The sequence below is a fragment of the Rhineura floridana genome, chromosome 4 (assembly GCF_030035675.1).
Source record: "Rhineura floridana isolate rRhiFlo1 chromosome 4, rRhiFlo1.hap2, whole genome shotgun sequence".
In the NCBI taxonomy this organism is placed as follows: Eukaryota; Metazoa; Chordata; class Lepidosauria; order Squamata; family Rhineuridae; genus Rhineura; species Rhineura floridana.
In genome coordinates, this window is record NC_084483.1 from 124,168,204 (window position 1) to 124,189,333 (window position 21,130).

Genomic DNA, 21,130 nt, shown 5'->3' on the forward strand with positions numbered 1-21,130 from the left:
CCATGTTGAAGGCTCTTGTGCTTCTGACAGATCACTACATGTTAGACATTACTAGAAAACAGTATTTCAGTCATCCTAGGAAAGTGTGTCATATTTTAGCAATGAAACAACTTGCTTAGAAAGCAAAGCATAATGTGTCAACAAGATGGAATCCCACTTTCTACAGGCAAGAGTGCCCACTCAATAGAAGAAAGCTATACACAATTACCGCCTAGAGAGCTTGTGGCATAATGCTAGCAACTCAGCATTTAGTAATAATGAGAAATGTCTATCTCATTTTCATTCCCCTTGGGAAAAAAAGTCACAACATGATGTCCTGAAACAATTCTGCTGTGAGCCAGCTCTTTAATCTCAGCAATGTTCTCCAACGTTACCTTGCTCATAATAATATATTTATAGCACATTTTCTTAAAAGTGTGGTTGGAACCAAATGAAGAAGAGGTGAAGAATCCGAAGTATAAGGAAGAAGAAATATCTTATTTTGTTGCTTGAGAATGGTCATCCTCATTATTTCCATTTTAAACAATTATAAATGGGCTAAAGAGCTCTTCCTCCACGCATCATACTTAAAACACCACCACCACCACTAATAATACTCACCTCCCATGAGCTTTTCCAACAAGATCAGGGTGATACGCAATGTTCTCCATCTCAGAGCTTGGAAGTAATTAGTTACAAAAACCAAATTGCTTGTAATTTATTACTTTTTTGAGGAACAATGAGTAATTCCTTTACATTTTGATTGTAACAGAACAAGGAGTAATTTTATTACTTTTGAGGAGTAATTGTAATGTTTCCAGCATTACTTTTGGGCATTACTTGAGGGGGAGACCAGGGGAAGTCTTCTGCTCCTCTGATTTGTGGATGAAAATCATATGCCTCAAACTGGGCTTCTGTGCAGCATCATTCTTCCCTTGTGCTCTGTGGGTGGGTAGGAGGCAATGAGGGAGGAGGTGGAGAGTGAGATGGGGGTGGAGTGGAGAAAACAATTGTTTAAAAAAATGGATGGTGGTGGAGAAGAATGGAGTGGAGGGAGAAAGGAGCCAGAGGGCAAGAAAATGGATAAAGGAGGAGGGGGCAGCAGCAGGATGGAGATAAAGAACCATGGAGGTGAAAGATGACAACATGTGTGTGTGTGTGTGTGTGAATACTGTGTTTGCATTTGGTACGCAAAGCGGCCTCTGCCACCCTCCCTGGCTGCTGTACTGCATTTCCAGTGTTTTAACTTTTTTGCATCTCAGGGGAAAATGTTTGCTTGGGTGGGTGTCCCTTAGTTGGTGGCAGGGCAGGGTCCAGGACGTGGTTGAGTGAGACAGATTATGTTTGCTGGCTGAGTGTGTGTGTGTGTGTGTGTGTTGCACTTGATCTGATGTGCAAAGATCTGAGCAGTGGCCTCTGCCTCCGTCCCTGCCTCCCTTACCAGTGGAAAGACCACCACTGCTATGTTATTGATAAAAAGAATTTTTCTACTACCTGTGTGTGTGTGATTATTTTTAATGTTGTTTTAGGCTACTTAGGTGTGCAACAGCCTAGGCCAGCACTGTGTAGGCACTCTAGTTTTTTTTTTAAGTAACTTAGGTGTATTTGTAGTGATTACTTTTGAGTAATGGTAAAGCAATCAATTCCTTTGAGAACAATTGTAATTGTAATGGTAATTTATTTGGGGGGGCATGTAACAGTAATTGTAATTTATTCCTTTTTAAAAGTAATCTTCCAAGCTCTGATCCATCTCTTCATGTTATCATAGAATAGTGGAAGGGGCCTATAAGGCCATCAAGTCCAACCCCCTGCTCAATGCAGGAATCCAAATCAAAGCATTTCCAACAGATGGTATACCCACTGTGAGACAGGCTAAGCTGAGACTTAACAGCTGACCCAAAGTCTCCCAGTGGGCTTCAGTGCTGAACAGGGATTTGAGCTAATGCTGCCTTCTGCAACCTGGTGCCTTCTGGATATTGTTGGATTACAACTTCCGGGAGCCCCAACCAGTATGGCAATGGTCAGGGATGGTAAAAGATGGGAAGTGTAGTCCAAGAACATCTGGAAGGCACCAAGGTGGAAAAGGCTACTCTAAACACTATACTGCACTGGCTCTTAATAGGTTATGGGTTCTTGGATTGTTGTTGTTTTTCATACACACATATTTATATGTCAGTCATGAAATGGAAATATCGGAAGTCAGATGATTAGGTAAATATAAGTGGTAAGAGTGATGTATACAGCAGAATAAACTGCCTCAGGTTTAAGATGCTTCATCTTTGTGGAGCCTTCTTGCCATTCTGCAATTAGGAGACCCAAACCGCCCAATTCCATAGTTTCTGAGGCAAGTGGGACAGATATGAATTGAATTCTCCTTGCTACATGGAATACTAATATCTGCATTGCCACTGATATATGCTGGATGCTGAATAGGAAATAATGTATGTCATTTACTAGTTTTTGTTTCAGACTATTTTCAGTTCAACCTAACCTATTACCTCTAAGACCTAATCTGCATAATGCTGTCTTGCCAGGGCTTCAGTTCAGACCACCAACTTGGATGGCTTTAAAAGAGGACTAGACAAATGCATGGAGGATAAAGCTATGAATGACTACTAACCCTGATAGCTACGTCCACTGTTGAAGGTAGCATGCTTCTGAACACCAGTTGCTTAAAACCACAGGATAGGAGAGTGTTGTTGCGCTCAGGTCCTGCTTGCGGGCTTCTCATGGGCATCTGGTTGGCCACTATGAGAACAGGATGTTGGGCTAGATGGGCAACTGGCCTGATCCAACAGGCTTTTCTTATGTTCTAATGGCCTAAGCCAAGAAAACAGTGAGAAAGAAGAAGAGAAGAAGGGATGGCATGTGATTGAGAAAGAATGTGGCGTATAGGACCTCACTATGTTGAGTGCAGGCAGGTTCTCATTGTTCAAGTAACCACTCCAATCTCAGGCTGGTTTAAACTTTACATAATCAAAGGATAAAGACGGAAACAAGTTAAAGACATTAACAGGAGCCCCCAGACAGCTGGAACCAGTTGCTACTTCTGTTGCTTCCGCATTGTAACTAATATAATATCAATTACAATTCTAATACATTATAATTAATATTACAGCTTACATCTTGGGTTGACAGATGCTGACAATTCACAGTAAGCAATGACAGATTCTCGCAGTAACATGCAAGAGGGTTTTTATTGCAAATTGCTTGGATTCATTAGGTAAGTAAACAGATTTGAAGCAAGGTTGGGGAAAGGAACTAACAAATCAAGCAAACAGCCTCACTGTTGGGATGGATCAATCTATTTCCAGTCCATGACAATTTTGCAGCGTGCATTCATAAGTCTGATCCATTCCCACATTAAGCTGCATTAAATTTGTATTTAAGTATGTACTTAAATACATTTTATTACAAAATATTATTTAAAACCTAATTTTATCTCAATGTATACATTTCTAAATGTATTTTATCCCAAAATACGTATTTTAACACATTGTGGTAATTCTTTGAGCTGAGAACAATATCGCAAAATTCAGAGAAGTGTGAAAACTAAAGGATAATTGTGTTCTCATTTCAAATTTACCATTCTTGGGCAAGGTCATTGAACGAGTGGTGGCCAATCAGCTGTCAGCGCACTTGAATGAAACAGATTATTTAGATCCATACCAATCGGGTTTCAGGACTGGACGTGGAACTGAAACGGCCTTGGTTGCCCTGGTGGATGATATGAGGATGGCACTAGATAGGGGAGAATTCACCTTTCTGGTCCTCCTTGATCTCTCAGCGGCTTTCGATACCGTCGACCACGGTATCTTACTGGATCGTCTGGAGGGATTGGGAATAGGAGGCACAGTATTAAACTGGTTCCGTTCCTTTCTCTCCGATAGACACCAGCAGGTGGCATTGGGAGATGAGGTTTCAGACCCTTGGCCCCTCAACTGTGGTGTGCCACAGGGTTCTATCCTCTCTCCCATGCTATTTAACATTTATGTAAAGCCGCTGGGAGCTATCGTCAGGAGGTTTGGGCTGCAGTGCCACCAATATGCGGATGACACTCAACTCTACCTCTCATTTAAGTCCTCACCAGAGTTGGCTGTGGAGACCATGTCCAAGTGCCTGGACTCCGTGAGTGGATGGATGGGAAGGAACAGGCTAAAGCTGAATCCTGATAAAACGGAGGTACTGCTCGTGGGAGACAAAGGAGGGTTGGGAAATATTGACCTGGTGTTTAATGGGGTAAAACTGCCCCTGAAGGACCAGGTCCGCAGCCTCGGGGTGATTCTTGATTCCGGGCTGACCATGGAGGCTCAGGTTTCATCAGTATGCCGGGCAGCTTGGGGTCAACTATGTCTCATCCGGAGGCTGCAACTCTACCTTCCTGTCCACCAGCTCCCACTCGTAGTACATGCGCTGGTCACCTCTCGTTTAGACTATTGCAATGCGCTCTATGTGGGGTTACCCTTGAAAACAGTCCGGAAATTACAACTGGTACAAAACACGGCGGCCCGTTTACTTACGAACAGCCGCCATTATGATCATATTACCCCAGTGTTATACAATCTTCACTGGCTTCCAGTTGTACTCCAGGCTCAATTCAAGGTGTTGGTATTAACCTTTAAAGCCCTATACGGTTCCGGCCCAGTATACCTGAAGGAGCGCCTCCAACGTCATAAAGTATGCCGCCCTACAAGATCTGCCACTCAGGGCCTTCTCTCAGTTCCGCCAACTAAGGTAGTTAGGTTGGTGAGGACTCGGGAGAGGGCTTTTTCTGTGGCGGCCCCCACGATTTGGAACTCCCTCCGAATAGATCTTCGACATGCCCCTTCCCTAGACATATTTCGCCGGGGCCTGAAAACGTGGCTTTTTCATCAGGCCTTTACGATCCTTGAGACTTCCAAGATGAATTAGTTCTGGAACTGTAATACGAACAATCTACTAAATACTGTAATTCTTACTGTACTGTACTGGCTATATTGTTATTGTATTTTATTACATTTTATTGTACGCCGCCTAGAGTAGCCATTGGCTAGATAGGCGGCCTATAAATTAAATTTTATTATTTATTATTCTCATCTGCACATTAGTTCAGGAAATGTGGGTCAGTTCAGTTTGCATCGGAATTCACATAAATTAAATCATTATGCACTATTAATAGAAATAAACCTGTACATTGTATCAAATACTAACTGCTTGCCACCCAGATATGCAATTTCATCTTATTGCATTGCACTAGTGGCATTTGCCAGCATTAAGAACGCTGCACATGTCCCTAAGAATCCTATTCAACCTCTTGCTGTTACACTTTCATTCCATTGCTACAAATTAAAATTAGTACTGTGAATACTGATAGGGGTGTGAAATACCTATGTACCTGATAAAAGTATCCATTGTAATAGGCAACTAATGTATTCTTTCTTGATGCTCAGCCTTAACCTTATCATGAGAAGGAGTTCTCCCCCTTTGAACAGTAAACATCCTTTTGACATATAGGAAGTAATATGCTAGTCTAGTACAAAACAAAACAAAGATGCGTTATTTATTGAGCTCTCATGAGCCTTGATTACTCCAGCTTTTTTACCAGTCAGGCTAGGTGGCACAGAGTATAATGGCTTCCATTTTTTTCTTGCTGTTTTCCTCTGTTAAACATGTCAATGTTTTACATCTCAGCTATGAAAGCAGGAGAGATTGGTCTGATGAATGGCAATGAAGGTGGAAGAACAAATGGTAACACCTTGGGAAATCAAATTATTATTTTTATGAATAAAGGATTAGCCAACAGTAAAGCCAGCTGAAGGATCATTTTTAGGTATGCAGTGTGTGGAATGGCAAAACATTTTTCTTCATATCTAAATCTGAGTTAAAATAAATCTTACAGAGGATGTCCAATATTAATCTCTTGAAGATATAGTCAGAAGCTCCTCAAAGGCAAAGAGTAACACAATGGGGGTCATTGGTCCTTTACAAGAAAAAACATTATTTTAGGAATGTAATTGTTATCTCTGAACATAACGCCTCCACATAATGGCACACCTTGCATGCAATGCTAAGCCAAACCATGCCTTAGCACAAATGTGCGTGGACTCCAAAATCATGGCTGCTTTGCTCCTCCTTCAGTTCTGCTGCTGCTCTGAGCTAAGCCATGGTTTGTCTCCTTCAGCTTTATCTTGTTCCCAAGCAGGAACATAGGACTCACATGTCTGGGATTTTTCACCATTTAAATATAACATGCTGCATGTAGAAGAGAAATGCTAGTTTGCAAGAAAGCCAGGTCCAAGGTGCAACAGAGAGGATTTGATGTTGAGGAGTGTTCAGTAATGCAACCCCACCCTTCCTGAAGTGGTGCAGTCCGAGGAGGGCTGTATCATCTCTCTCCCCCCCATGCATGGATTGGTGTTAATATGTGGATCCTGAAATCTAGGGCTACAGAGCAGCCATCTACAGGGCCTGCTATATGTTCTAATTTGTCTTATTTGATGGAGGGTGCTGATGACTAGCTGTACTTTTGCTGATGTAACAAGGGAAGAGGAAGAAGCAATCTCTGTGTTGGTGCAATCCACTCCAGTTCAGACCACACTTATTTAAAACCAGTGTTCATTCAACACAATCAGGATATCTGCATTAATCTTCATTGATTTGCTCAAAACACTCAGTGACATTTTACTACCTTGACTCTTTCTCGCCTTCTCTCTCCGAAACATGTTTAAATAGAGTGCTGCTAATAACAAATTCTTTGGCTCTGGAACCTTTACCATTATGCTGACGGCTGGAAGTTTTAAAAAGAGTCAAAGCTCTTGGCTTGTCATTTGCACAGTCCCACTCTTCACTGTAAATACTTAGATCAGCAACTTCACAAGCCAATTAAAGCAAAGCATTCTGGGACAGACGTACTTTATATGACAAAGCGGTCATTTCTGTGCTGCAGCAGTGAATTAATTTTTTTTTATTGGGATCTGCTTATACTGCCACAAAGAGCAATTCAGAGTCATCAGTGAGACAGAGAAATTCAGAATTTCCCCATTCCCCTTTACTTCACAACCTCAACTGACTGCCATGGAACTATTAGGAAGGTGCCTTTTTCTTACCCCACAGCCCATTCCATTACTTGGCTCACACACTATCTTTCTCACTTCTGGTTCAGGAAGCAGGCCAGCTCCACATCCTGGGGTAGGACACAGGACACCACCCATCTGCAGAACACATTCTTCTGCAGCATAGCACTGGTAACGGTTATACTGTAAAGGAAAAAAAAAACCTGTTTAATAAGCAATTACATATTTGACAAACATCTTCCATTCATTTATTCAGTTAACCAGAGGATGAAAAACCACCTTGTTTCATATGAGTAGTGAAGAGTTTTTAAGCTCATCATAAGTAGGATTTAGCATTCAGGGGTCCATTCTTGCTTCTTTCCTGCTAGCTGTGCATGCAGTGCTAAGTTTCTGCTTCCGAGACTGTGGGGGAAAGCAGGGCTGAGAATAGAATGAAGAGACCACTCTTGCACAATGTCTTGCTCACCAAAGAATTTAATACAAGCCTCTCTACCCAGTGGCCCTCTAAAGGTTGTGGACTATAAGGCCCATCAGCCTCAGGCAACAGGTCAAACACCAGGCGTTATGGGAGTTGTATTAAAAATATTTCTGGAGGGCATCAGAAGTTAATGTGACAGGCTGATTCAAATCTACACACTTTTGAAGGTGGGGCACAGATAAAATATTGATTTTGTTTGTTTGTTTTTCAAACACTAAGTTCAGTGAACTAATTTATTAGGTTACTTCTCTGTCTTGAGGAAATCTTTTCCACAATGCCTTAGCTGCAAAACAAACAATCCTGAGCAGTGCAGAAAATTTGCAGGCACACTATGGGATTAATAGTCAATTCATCATATAGCAATGGCTAGGCCTATTGGGTCTCATTGTTGCTAGTCTGTGGGAACTAGGGTTGCCAGGCCCAGCCTCCGTCTTCTGTATCTTTAAAAGTTGTGCAGAGGGAAGGGAGAATTCTACCTTGTGGTTTTTCTCATTACAATGTTGCAAGAACACCTGCATTTGGCTGACTTTCTCTTCTCCTAAAGATACAGGATCAGTCTCAGGCCAGGAACCTGGCAACCCTAGTGGGAACTGATATTTCACCATAAAACACTGTCAGGACACAGCTAGCCTTGTAAAAAAAGCTCATGACAATAATTAACCCGTTAAAAAAACCTTTACTAGCCTGCTGGAGAATGGCAGCCATGTCCCTCCTGCAGCAGCCCAGCTGCGCATCTATGCAGAGCATGGAAGAAGGAGCTACTCTCCACTGGCAGCTTCCTTGGTTCCTATGCTCAGAGCACGGAGGAGAGATGGAGCATTCTGCCCCTTCTCTGCAAGCCTGCTCACTTGCCTACATGCAGTTCCTTGTTGCCTATGGATGCCAGGCTAGCACTTAAATACAAAGCTACCTTTGCCAGACACTGAGACAGGCTGCAGCTGATAATAAGCAACAAGAACCAAAGGGGCAGAGGCAGATTATGTGGTGAAAGCCAGGATAGGGGTCAGACAACAGAGCAGGCAGTCCAGGAGGGCAGGGCACCAGTATATCTCACTGACAGTCAAACTGCACATCACCACCACATTTGTTAGTCACTATACAAAAAAGAAATATCTCAAGGTGACTTGATAACAAAATGAAACACAACCAGATAAAATTAATTAACAACCAAATTTGAAATGAGGTACAATTCAAAATTCCTAAAATGCACATCCAATAGCACAGTAAGTCCTACCCCACCCTACTAAAAGTTGAATCCCAGAGTAGAGGCTAATTTAAAGTAAAATGTCTTAACCTTCTGCCTAAAAATTGAAAATGATGGTGCCAGGCATATTTCTCTGGGGAAGAGTATTCCACAGATGGGGAGCCACCACTGAAAAAGCCCATGCTTATTGTTATATTCACTAATAGGCAAAAAAATCTTGCCGTTTAGGAACATACCTATAGCCCACAGATATTTTTATCAAACTTTAAAAAGCAGGGAAACTCTACAGCTATAGTGAATGCACCAGGGGAGCAGGAGGAGACCTGACCTCCTCTCTGAGATATTGTACTGCCCTACACATTTGTCAAAATGCAAACACAATTTGGGTTGGTCTTTCACAGTCCAATCCACTTTCTGTGTAGCTTGGAAGAATTTGGTAACATGTGCCTCTATAGGCTATAGGTACGTTCTTAAACCTCAAGGTTTTCTGCCTATTAGTGATTTTCTCTGCTTTTTAATCTAGGAAGTAAGAAATGGGATCCTGTGCAGGTTTGCTGGGAATGGATTTGTATACTTATTGAGGTCAGTGGGATTTACTCTCCTGCAATCATGCTTAGGATAGGTGAAACTGACCACAGGGGATGAGGAGGGGAGGAGGCAGAGAAGGGAATGGAGGGAGGACAGAGGGGGATGCGAGCAGACAGAAGGGGGAGGGGAGGAGGACAGATTTGATCATTTGCATGCTTATTCAGTGGGATTTACTCCCGTGCAATCATGCTTAGGATAGGTAAAACTGACCAGGAGGGGAGGGAGGGCTGGAGTGGGCAGGGGAGGAGGAAGAAGGAAGAGAGGAGTGAGGAGGGAGGGAGAGGAAAGAGGGGGAAGGCAGGTCTCATCATTTGCATGCTTATTGAGTTCAATGGGATTTACTCCTATGCAATCATGGTTAGGATAGGTAAAACTGACCATGGGGGTGGAGGAGGGGGAGGGGAGAGGATTGGAGGGGGCAAAGGGAGGTGGAAGGGAGGGCAGGTTTGATCATATGCATGCTTATTGAGTTCAGTGGTATTTACCCCTGTGCAATCATGCTTAGGATAGGTAAAACTGACCATGGGGAGGAGGGGGGAATGGAGGGGGAGGGGAGGAGGGGGGGAATGGAGGGGGACGGGAGGAGGGGGAGAAGATTGGATGGATGGGCACTGGGCAGAGGGGAAGCCCCTTTTGTTTACAAAAGGAAAACATTGTGAACAGTATCATTCTTTTTCAGCGTTTCCCTCACCTTTTTATTCTACAGCAGGCACATGTAGCATCTCACCCAAATTTAAACCAAAGCTGTCCCTGGCCACATCCACACCAGACTGTTATTTCACTTTAGGCAGTCATCGCTTCTCCCAAAGAATGCTAGGAAGTGTAGTTAGTGAAGGGTGTTGAGAGTTGCTAGGAGATGCCCTGTTCCTCTCACAGAGCTTCAGTCGGAGTGGCTGACTGTTAAACCAGTCTGGCCACTGAAGCTCTGTCAGTGGAATAGGAGTCTTCTCTCAGCACCCTTCACAACTACACTTCCCAGGATTCTTTGGGGGAAGCCATGACTGTCTCACATGAAATCAAAGTCTGATGTGGGTGTGGCCCCCTGATTAGGCAAGCCTGGCAGCTGTGAGTCTGGCTTTTAGAACACTGACAATTGGTTCTTACTGATAATACCTGACATTATCATTGAGTTCAAGCCAAAATTTCTTAAATTAATTAAAAATCAGCCAGGCCTTTATTTAACTTTTAAACTGCAGACAATGAAGGTCAGAGTATGGGGCAAGGTAAGTAACAGGATTACAGGTACTCTGTAAATATGGCTGATTTTTAATGATTTTCAACAAATTATGAGAATTCTGACAGAAAAAAGTCCAAGAGGGGTATGGGTTTCTTCTCCTTCTTTTTAGACTTTGAACTCTCGATTCTCTCTGACTTTCGTGTATCACCATGAAAATGTACAGGTTTGTTAAGCAAGCATTTCTGAGTTCAGGACTATAAGTTTTGTAAGGTTTTGTTTTGAACTGAGCTTATGGGAAGCATCAGAATGTCATGGGGGGTATTTTCAATTTAACATTGCGGTATGCAAAAAATCCATGCTGGCTATAGTATACAGCCACAACAGTGGCTGTATAATAATATAAAGCCTGCAGCATGTGTGTATTTATGTTTTCTTACTCAAAAGTACACACACAGAGGCCCCTGATCCGAATGGGGCCTTCTCCCCCCTTTTCTTTTACTTTTGTAAACTCTAGGGATGGAAGGATCTGTCCATTTTGGTTCTTGCAGTTTCTCATTTTTCCAATTTAAATTAAGTTCTCCTATTACTGCAGCAGTTTTTTTTAAATGAAAAGTCCTCAGCATTTCTAAAAGGGGTTTTTATATGAACAAACAGACAACACAAAAATATTACAATATAAGCAAAATAAATATTGGAGTGCATCACTCTGATGACTCCACAAAAGTCAATACAGAGATAATGATTACATAAAGTAACATCATGACATCCATATTTCACACATTAGCACTGGAAGGGAATTCAAAGCATTACTAACAGTAACATAAGAAATAAAGTCCCACCATCTTGCATAAAAGTTTTCATGCTGTTCTATTCCTGCAGAGACCATCAAATCATGGGTAAATTTTTCCAAAATTTCCATAGCTTCTTATACCAAAGTTGTAAATCCAAATTTTGTGCAGTCTTCCACTTGTGCACTATTGATAGTCTGGCAGTGGTTAACATCCATGTCAAAAGTTCCTTTGAGCTAATTTTTTTATGTGACTATCCCAGAGTTTTAGCAACAACAAATGTGGAGTCATAACAATTGTACAATCAAAAATATGAGAAACTTGCAAATAAATTGCATTCCAAACAGTTTGCACAGGCAGGCAGTCCCAACATAAGTAGGAAAAGGTTCCACGCCAACAATCTGAATTCAAACTAGAGGTTATATGGCAAATCTGTAGAGGCATCCAATGCCATCTGTGGAAAAGCTTCATGCATCTCATATTCTCAAATAGTTTTAGGACCCAAAAGGAGGGCAGTAAAAACATCCAATAACACAGAATAAATAGTTGATATCAAGCCCCATTCCTAATTTTCCCAACGAACAAACACATTTTCAAATCAGTAATGTCTCCACAGGCCGGCATCCTCAAAGTCTGAGCTGTTAAAAGCCCTTTAAGCTGATGTTCCTGAAGCCAGTGAAGTTCCATAGTACTCACTTTCAACTTAATTTGCTCTAATGAGATTGGATGACCATTAACAAAAAAAATCTTTTAACCTAAATAAATATTTCTTTTCCCAGGCCAAATTCACTCCCTGAAGCTCTGTACCTATCAGCTGTGAATGAAATCCTAGAGGCATCACAAGTAAGCAAAGAGGAGAAATGTGAGGCTGTCACTTTTCACCGATCTTAAACATACATATTGTGTAAAGATTGTGTATATTCTGCAGTAAAGATGATGTCAGTTTATGAAAGGACAAGACCATAAAAGAGTATGTGACATCATAGTCTATTCCTGTCCAATCCATATTTTATCAGCCTTCATAATAATAAAACAAAGACTCCTCAGAATCTTAGTACCAACTTCTCCTAGCAAAAACATTTTTGTATGCATCTTTGACTAAGGTACACATTTTTGCAATCAATCTCTCCTAATATAATACATTTGTATATGTCATGTCCAATATGTGTTCATTTTTATGCACACTTTCCCACAATATATGCATTTTTGTAAGTAAAACTTTATTGCATAGCCATAGGCCATCGCATGTCACACACCACAACACAGCTCAATTTTAAATACATAAAATATTTATAAAATACGAATGTACCGAAGAAGCCTCGGTTAAAAACCTAGTTCACCGCTTACCAATCAGCGGGCTGTGAAACACAACTTTATTAAAGCGTATCTCCTGAACACTTAGTCATTTGCTCTGCAATATATTTCGCCCTAAGCTTTTGCACTGCAAGGGCGAAAAGGGCAACCCTATAAGAGACCGAGGGATCCTTATCACACAAAAGAAGGGAAATTACATTATGTTCCAGGGCCAAACACGACCGGGGCAACAAACCAGTCAAATATTTAGCTCGGGGATGTAGATACAGAGGGCACGCCAGTAAATAATGGGGCAGGTCTTCAACTACCTCAGCACCACAGATGCACAGTCGCTGGCACCATGGAACCAGATTGTAACGGCTGTCCAGCACCACTTTTGGCATCGTTTGGAATCTTAACGCCGTAAATGCCTGCCTGAGATTTATCGATAAGGGCTGAGCCAAATATCTTGCTCTAGAATGGTCGTGCTTAAAGACTCTGTACCACATGGAAGCTTTGGAATTATTAATTGCCAGTCTGTCTATCCAGGCACAGTGCCCAAAAATTGCCTCTTGGAGCCTTATTCTGTTGGGGGAATTTAGCTGTTCCTGTGGAGGGATATGATATAAATGATAGAAACTATTTAGTCTGGAAGACCAAAACTTATCCACAGCAGCCACTTCAAAACCAGATTTCATTAATATCTTGGTCGGTGCTTCCTTTATAGATCTCCAATAATTAATCAGGGCGCAATGAATTCGGGCTCTAATTGGGGGTAAACCTGACTCTGCACGAAGTAGCGCAGCTGAGGTACCAGCGGGTAGTAACAAAAGTTTTTTCAAGAAGCTATTTTGAATAACCTCTAGGGCGGACAGATAGGATTCCTCCCAGCTACAAACTGCTGCTCCGTACAGAATCTGTGCAAGAACTTTGCTTTGGAAAATTTTCAAAGCAGGGATAATAAGATTGCCACCAGCAGTACGATAGAATTTGAGTATGGCTCCACATGATCTTAGTGCGGCAACTTTGGAGAAATCAATATGCTTTTCCCAAGAAAGATTGTCCGCAAAGTGTATGCCCAAATACTTAAACTGTGCATTGTTCTACTTGGTGCCCACCAATTGACCACTTGATGTTAAGGTGCCTTTTGCCGAACACCATCACCTTGGTTTTCGAGTAGTTGATCACCAGTTTTTCCTTTGCGCAGTAGACATCAAGGCTCGAAAGTAGTCTCCTTAGACCTTTGCGGGTGATGGATAATAAAAGCATGTCATCTGCGTAAAGGAGCATCGATACTTCCCGTCTTCCGAGAGAAGGGGGAAAAAAGTCTGGGCCCGATAATTCTGTAACTATATCATTTAGATATAGGTTAAAAAGAAAAGGAGCTAAAAGGCACCCCTGCTTTACCCCCTTATTAACTATGATAGGGTCTGTTAATGAGCCAGAGATTCCTACCCTTACTCTTGCGCTAGTATTAGAATACAATGTTCTTATGAGAAACAAGAGCCGCCTGTCGATATTAGTTTTGGCCAGCTTGGCCCACAACATAGGCCTATCTATAGAATCAAAAGCAGCTGCCAAATCAACAAACGCTATGTAAAGATGTTTTGTGGGGCCAAGCACACTCTGTCTAGCTATAAAGTAGAGTGTTAGACAATGGACAATGGTCAATGGTACTTTGCCCTTTCCTGAAGCCGGCTTGTTCAGGAAAAATGATTTTGTTATCGGCTTCCCAGGAGATATTTGCTGTAGAGTTTTGTGCCTATATCAACGAGACTAATTGGCCAATAGTTATTAGGATCCTGCCTCTCCCCTTTTTTATGGATTGGAAAAACAATACTCTGGTTCCAGCCCTCCGGCAAAATGCCAGAGCTGTTAATTTGAGTAAACAGCTTGGCCAAAATAGGAGTCCACCAATCCGGGAAGTTTTTAAATACTTCAGAGGGTAACATGTCCTCACCCGGAGCTTTGCCCGATCTAAGGGTAGTTATAAGCGATTTAATTTGCGTGGCCATTACAGGGGGCCACTGGGGCATGGTTAGCTCTTCTAGGGAGGGGCAAGCCTTGGTATCTACTGATGGGGACATATAAAGTTTGCTGAAATGGGCATGCCAGACATTTTCAGGAATCTGACCAGGTATTAATGGTCTGGGTGCACGCATCCCCTTGGCCATCAAGTCCCAGAACTGGCTCTCCTTTCTTTCCATCATTGCTAGTCCTAGTTTTTGCCATTGAGATCTAGCATATATTTCCTTTTTTTGTTTTATCAGTGACTTATATGAGGATCTCAAAGACACTAAAAGGTCATGAGAAAAGTTCACGGGATTTCTGATTGCCCGCCAAGCATAGTTCATCGTCAATCTCCGGGCTTGTTTACATTCATAGTCAAACCATCTATTACTCGAGAGCCAAGAGGCCGTAAAATGTTTTTTCTGAATCAACATAGGCCTGAGGTGGGACAAAATAGATTGATATAACATCAGAACATCAGCCTCTGATTCTAGGATTTCTTGTCTAAGAGATTGAAGGGTGTTACTGGCCAGAAGATGCGATACTGAGGAGTGGATGACAATAGACCACCGTAGTCTCCGTTCTGCAACTTGAATTCCCACAAAGCTTAACAGGGGAAGAGGGAGCATAGGTTGCAAAAACCTCAGAAACGACACTAGGGGTAATGGTCGCTTTCCACCCTGTTAACCACACCAAACCTTAACACCTCTGGGAATATAGTATTAGACACAAACACGTAGTCTATTGTACTGGCACCCCTGTTAGTCAAATAAGTGAAAGCACCATTGGTCTCATCAACACCAGAGCCATGTAAAGATTCCAGATGGTGCAGCTGCAGTAGCTCCACCAATCTCCGACCCTGCTTATTAGACATTTGATCCTGAAATATCCTGTTAATCAGAGGGGCTTGAAAACTAGGCCCCTGATTCGAAGAGACCTCTGATGTGAACCCAATGCCCCCCATCCTAGCATTGAAGTCTCCACAGATAATCAATCTAGCATTAGGGAATTTGAGCTCCAACTGGAGCAGTATATCTGACAATTGGTCCCAGATACATCTGTAACCCACATACCTAGCTATGGCAGGGGGGGAAATAAACATTAATACAGATGAGAGATCCTATGGGCGTCCCCGTTATCCTCAGGGTCTGAACATATTGTGGGCAGTTATTGTTCAATATCTGAATCTCTACCAGCAGATCCACAGAGATAAAAATGCTAAGACCACCGCTACCACATCCTTTAGAGTTATATTTTACCGCTGGGTTAGAAAAGGCTCGAAAGCCGTAGAGAGATGGAGGTTTATCTTGCGTCGCCCAGGTTTCTTGGAGACACACGATCTTGAATTTTTGAAGGAATGAGCCCAGGTCCACATCCAGAGATTTACTATCCCATCCCATTATGTTCCATGATATGATCGATAATTGTCAGTCTGGGCAAATTGTGTCAGCTTCTTTGGAAACGCAGACACAACCATTTGCTTTAGCTTGTATGCTGGCTATGGCTGGGACAAATGAACCTTTCCCCCTAACATCCGTATCGGGATCACGACGAGTCGAGTCTGTGGCTAATAGATTCTGGGCATGATGTAACTTTGCCTCTACTGGCACCGGCAGGATGGGGAGGGTGCTTTCAGTCAAACCCAACTCTACCTCCTCCAGGAACCTCATCTTGAGCCAGCTGTTGGGAGAAATAGCGTTGACCTTTCCTGCCATTGTGGAGGGAGAGAGTGGTGTCTCAGGAGACGCTAGATTGCAGGGTTTAGTTGGACAAACGTGTGCCTTTTTAATCCGCTGAACTGTGGGGGGGGGACTCCCATCTTTTGACCGATCAAACCTAGCTCCTCATCTTCTCTAAAGCTCTGCAGATCGGGGGGTTGCCCATAAGGAGCCCACATGTGAATATTTACAAGGTGTGTCTTTAGATGGTTGAATCTACTCAGAATGTCATTTCGTCCTCTGGGTGATAGATTGCCAAAGGAATCTAACAACCTTATTTCTTCCTGGTCAAGGGGGGGCGCCAATGATTTGGCTCCAGTTCTGTGTCAAAGATACCACATGTCCTTTATGATTATCAGCCTCTACAACTCCACCTCTGGTACTCATCACCGCTATATCTAGATTGATGAGTGGTCCTTTTTTTTTTGCTGCACCACCTCTTGCAGGCAGTTTAAGCGTGGCCAGCAGTGAGGGATTAAATCCATTGGCAGGACCCTATTTTCAAAGTATCTTAAAGTTACTAAACCCAATTTAACCAGGGCCTCCTTATTGTTCAAAATTTGACTCACCATTTTCCGCGAGGAAAAGGTGGCCACGGCACGCACTTTGATGCCATTATAATATAGATATTCTACCTGTTTGATGTCCCATATATTGAGATGGAATGAAGGAATGCACTTTAAAGTTTCCACGAGATGGAGTTTGAGCGCGGATTGAGATGATAAACCACTGGGTTTGGGGTAGTTTGCAAATACCAATTTATGCCGGTTCAGTGTTAAATTCCACTTTACCACCCTTGGATTTTCCACCTGAGCCTGTTTTAGGTGCTCCCCCACTAAAACATCCTGCCATGGATCCTGCTCTCATGTAGAGGGAACTATGGTGGGAGGCAGAGCAGTAGTAAGAGGACCCTGGTTATTATGAACCTCGCTAGGAGCTGGAGGAGGTTTCCTACTATGACTCTGGGGGGATGGACTTGCCGCCTTCCTTGTACTCTGTACATGGGATTGACCCACCAGATCGAATAATCTCTTAAAGTTCATTTTTTTTACCGTGTACTGGCTTTAGATTTTTCAGATTTTTACTTTTTTTATGTTGGTAGGGCGCCACCTTATTTTTCTGCACATCGTGACTTTTAGGGAGCTGTGCTCCTTCTCATTAGAGAAGGGTATCAATGAGTACTTTTGGGAATTAGATGTTTCCTCGGCCAGAGGGGGTAATACGAGCTTTTGATGCAGCTCAACCAGTGTCATCAACAGATGATTACATTCATTCAAAAAGGTTTTCACATGCTCCATCTCAGTTGCCAGCATAAAACAGCCAGTCTGTTAATGATAATCCAGATCCAGCAACTTCTGGTTGCCTATGTTGTTGAGATTCAGGAGTATTATTTATATTTATATCTTGGACCTTTTCAGTTTCCTTATCAAGGGGGATCCCTCCTTTAGCGGTGTTGCTCGAGCGTCTCCTGATCCCAGAGGGTATGTCAAAGTTGGATCATCAATCGAAGTATTCCCCATTAAGGCTCTAGGATACTCCTCAAGTTCCTCCAGCTGTACTGGGTTTTTTATTCGAGAGATCTCAGCCATTGCAATTTCGGTGGCCAGATTTAAAGCTGTATACTCCCCTGGCTGCCACTGAGTGTTGTCCTTGAGAGTAAAAGACCAGTCATGGGGATAAGGTAGCGCTTGTGAGGAGTCCACATCAGTCTGGTTATGGGGGAGAGTAGTAAAGAAATGTGTGATTTTTAGTTGACCTCCACCAGCCTTAGCTGGCTTTTCTGTCTTTTGAGTAGGAGGGGAGACTTGAGCTTGTTCCCTCCTCCTCAGAACTCTCCGGTGGGGCATACTCTCAAATGTGGGAGTAACTCCCAGGGCTTTCCGCGCATTTCTTGTCAGCACCATTACGATGTTTATTTTTTATCATAGCCCTGGCCATTCCTAAGGTATTCACCGATCTGATATCAGGTTGTTTTCATCAGGTTGATGTAAAGTCCACTAACTAGCAATGCTCCAATATCGAGGCTTGCCAAGAATCAGCCTGCTGTGCCTTTTGTACTCGTTTTACAAATTCTTCGCAGTGTTTATCAGCCAGCGGTGAAAAAGAAAGATAAGCTGAGGGTTTCCAGAAATGTTATTCCCCAAGGCCACTACTGCGGTGATTCATCTGATGTCCAGTCTGGTTTTACAAAGCCCCTTTTCTTCACAGAAAGGTAGTAATGAATCTCTATTCACAGGGTAACTCCCCGACCAATTTAGATTAATTCTGCCCTGTAATTCCCTTAATAAGATTAAAGAGTATTAGGTCGGGAGTGGGAGCTAAGTGGAAACTCACCAGACGCCATCAAACATCAGACCGGAAGTGGTAAAAAGTAAACATGAAACATTTTGTAAACATTGTTTGGTTGGCGAACTGCATTGCAAAATTTGTTTAAGTGCAAATTTCAAAGGATGGCTGGGTTTTGGTTCTCATATTGTTTCAGAAAGTGCAAATTTGATAGACTTGGCTTTAAATGTGAACTGAATCAAATTTGTCCACCATTCCTAGTAACCGCTGTGTGTGTATGTGTAGCTTTAAGGGGAATTGCAGCTGGGAAGGGTTAAGATTCCTCACCCCACGTGATACAATCTCAACACGGATTGGCCCCTGTGGTTACTTCAGAGTAAGAATAAAGCTCATCCAAAGCTGCAGACTATGTATTAAACCTAATGCATTGTATGAACATTAGCGAGAAGAGTTAGGCAGACTGAGCAGATAACTGGAAGAGTTTTACAAAGCCTGGTATGTCCCAATTGGCTTGTGGGGTCCACCTAATGTATTACAGCTGGAGCTTCAGCCCCCTTGATCCACTACATCTAATGTGCCTGGGTCTGCCACGGGAACAGACTGCTGTGGTGCGAGGCCTGGGTTCAAGACCCTCAACCCCCTCCCCAGTGCCTGTCAGGCCCAGGATGTGACTCAGGAACCAGACCAATGATTGTAGTTAATTTGTGTTTTATTAGGGTAATGTCCAAACAAAGACTGCATTTTCTCATGAATCAATACAGGGATACAGGTCCTGCGGCATTGGGAGAAAGTTGACAGAGCAAGGGACTTCTTCCCACCTGTTCTTTAAGAAGAGGCCAAACGGGCGCGCAATCTTTCACTCCTCCTTAACTGCCCCTCAGGTACTGCCCGCCTTCCCCCCCTTCTCTCCTGTCTTTTCAGCTGTCTGCGTGTGCGCGGTGAGGGGGGAAGCATCACCCCCTCCTCTTCTGAAGTTTCCGATTCCAGGATGGGGGATGGGGAGGGGCTGATGGTAAACTGCCTCCCCGCTTTTCGGCTGTGAGCAGCCCTCCCTCTTTCCCCTCTTGCTCTGAGCCTGAAAGAGGGGGAGGCGTGAGAATGTCCAGGGAGGGCTCAGGCTCCCCGTCGCTAAGCGACCTTATCACTGGCAGTTCCTCTGTTTCGTCTTCGCTCCAAAGGGGGGAAGTTCCTCCCCCTTCCCTCTGCCATCCATCCGAATACTCTTCTCCCAACTCTCCGGGATCCAGCTCCCCGGGATTGGGACCCCAGCTCTGCCTTCCGACACCATCCCCCCTCCCAAGCTGTGCCCCCCTCCCCTTGTCTGGCTTGGGACGGTGGGGAAAACGTTGATGGAAAAGTTTTACCAATTCTGGAGCATGCACATGAGCTGCATCTTCCCATGATCTGTCAGCCACCCCATAGCCTTTCCAGTGAATCAAGTATTGCAGCTTGTGGCGTCTGATCCTGGAATCTAAGATCTCCCCAACTTCAAACTCAAGCTGCTCATTTACCAGGAGTGGAGCTCCGGGAGGTTCCTCTGGCCGTAACTCACTGGGAGGGGCGGCTTTCGTTAAGAGGGATCGATGGAACACAGGATGTATTTTAAACGTGTCAGGCAGCTTCAGTCGGTACGCCACGGGATTGATTTGAGTTTCTATTTCGAAAGGACCCACCCTCTTGTCTTGTAATTTTCTACATTTGCCCAGCATCTGGAGGAAGCGGGTGGACAGCCATACCTGGTCTCCTGGTTGAAGGGGGGCCCCTCCTTCCTGTGCAGGTCAGCAACTCGTTTGTACTCCGTTTTGGCTTCGTTTAACTGCTGTTTCAGTGTCTGTTGTGCTGCTTGCAATTCCTTAAGGAAGTTCTCAGCTGCCGGTACCAGCATTCCTTCTGAGCTACTTGGAAAGACTTTAGGATGGAATCCATAATTAGCGAAGAACGGGGTTTGTTGAGTGCTGGAGTGCAGAGAATTGTTGTAGGCGAACTCTGCAAAATGCAAATATGATACCCAGTCAGTCTGTTGATAGGACACATAACTTCGTAAATATCTTTCCAAAACGGCGTTCAAGCGTTCTGTCTGCCCATCTGTCTGGGGGTGATGGGCGGAGGAGAGTTTTAATTCCGTCTGCAACTGTTTCCACATTGCTCTCCAAAATTTGGCTGTGAACTGAGTTCCTCGGTCTGAGACTACGCTGTTTGGCAATCCATGCAGCCGGTAGACTTCTTTGATGAATAACTTGGCCGTTTCTTTAGCCTCTAAGGCCCCTGCACAAGGAAGAAAGTGTGCCATTTTGGTAAGTAGATCCACCACTACTAAGATGGCTGTCATTCCTTGGGACTTGGGTAGATCAGTTATAAAATCCATGGAGAGGTCCTTCCAGGGTTCGTGTGGGACAGGCAACGGTTGTAACAGTCCTGCTGGTGTCCCTGTTTGTGTTTTTGTCCGCAGACAGACAGAGCAGGACTTTACATAACTCTCAATATCCCGACGCATTTTAGGCCACCAGAAGTCCTTGGCCACGTTCTGAATGGTCTTGTAAATCCCAAAGTGTCCCGT

At 43.4% G+C, this 21,130-nt stretch overlaps 1 protein-coding gene across 10 annotated transcripts in view; it reads right to left on the minus strand.

Annotated features, from left to right (window-relative positions):
• Positions 1-21,130, minus strand: part of PRKN (parkin RBR E3 ubiquitin protein ligase) — a 1,296,326-nt gene that overhangs the window by 160,933 nt on the left and 1,114,263 nt on the right. For 8 of the 10 annotated variants that reach the window (XM_061624330.1, XM_061624327.1, XM_061624337.1 and 5 more), the window contains one exon: positions 7,065-7,214. The exons of 1 other annotated variant lie outside the window; for it this stretch is intronic. In XM_061624330.1, the coding sequence (XP_061480314.1) occupies positions 7,065-7,214 (150 nt within the window). Of the gene's footprint in view, positions 1-5,403; positions 5,489-7,064; positions 7,215-21,130 lie in introns of those variants that run through there. One more of the 10 variants, XM_061624334.1, reaches the window with a different exon arrangement.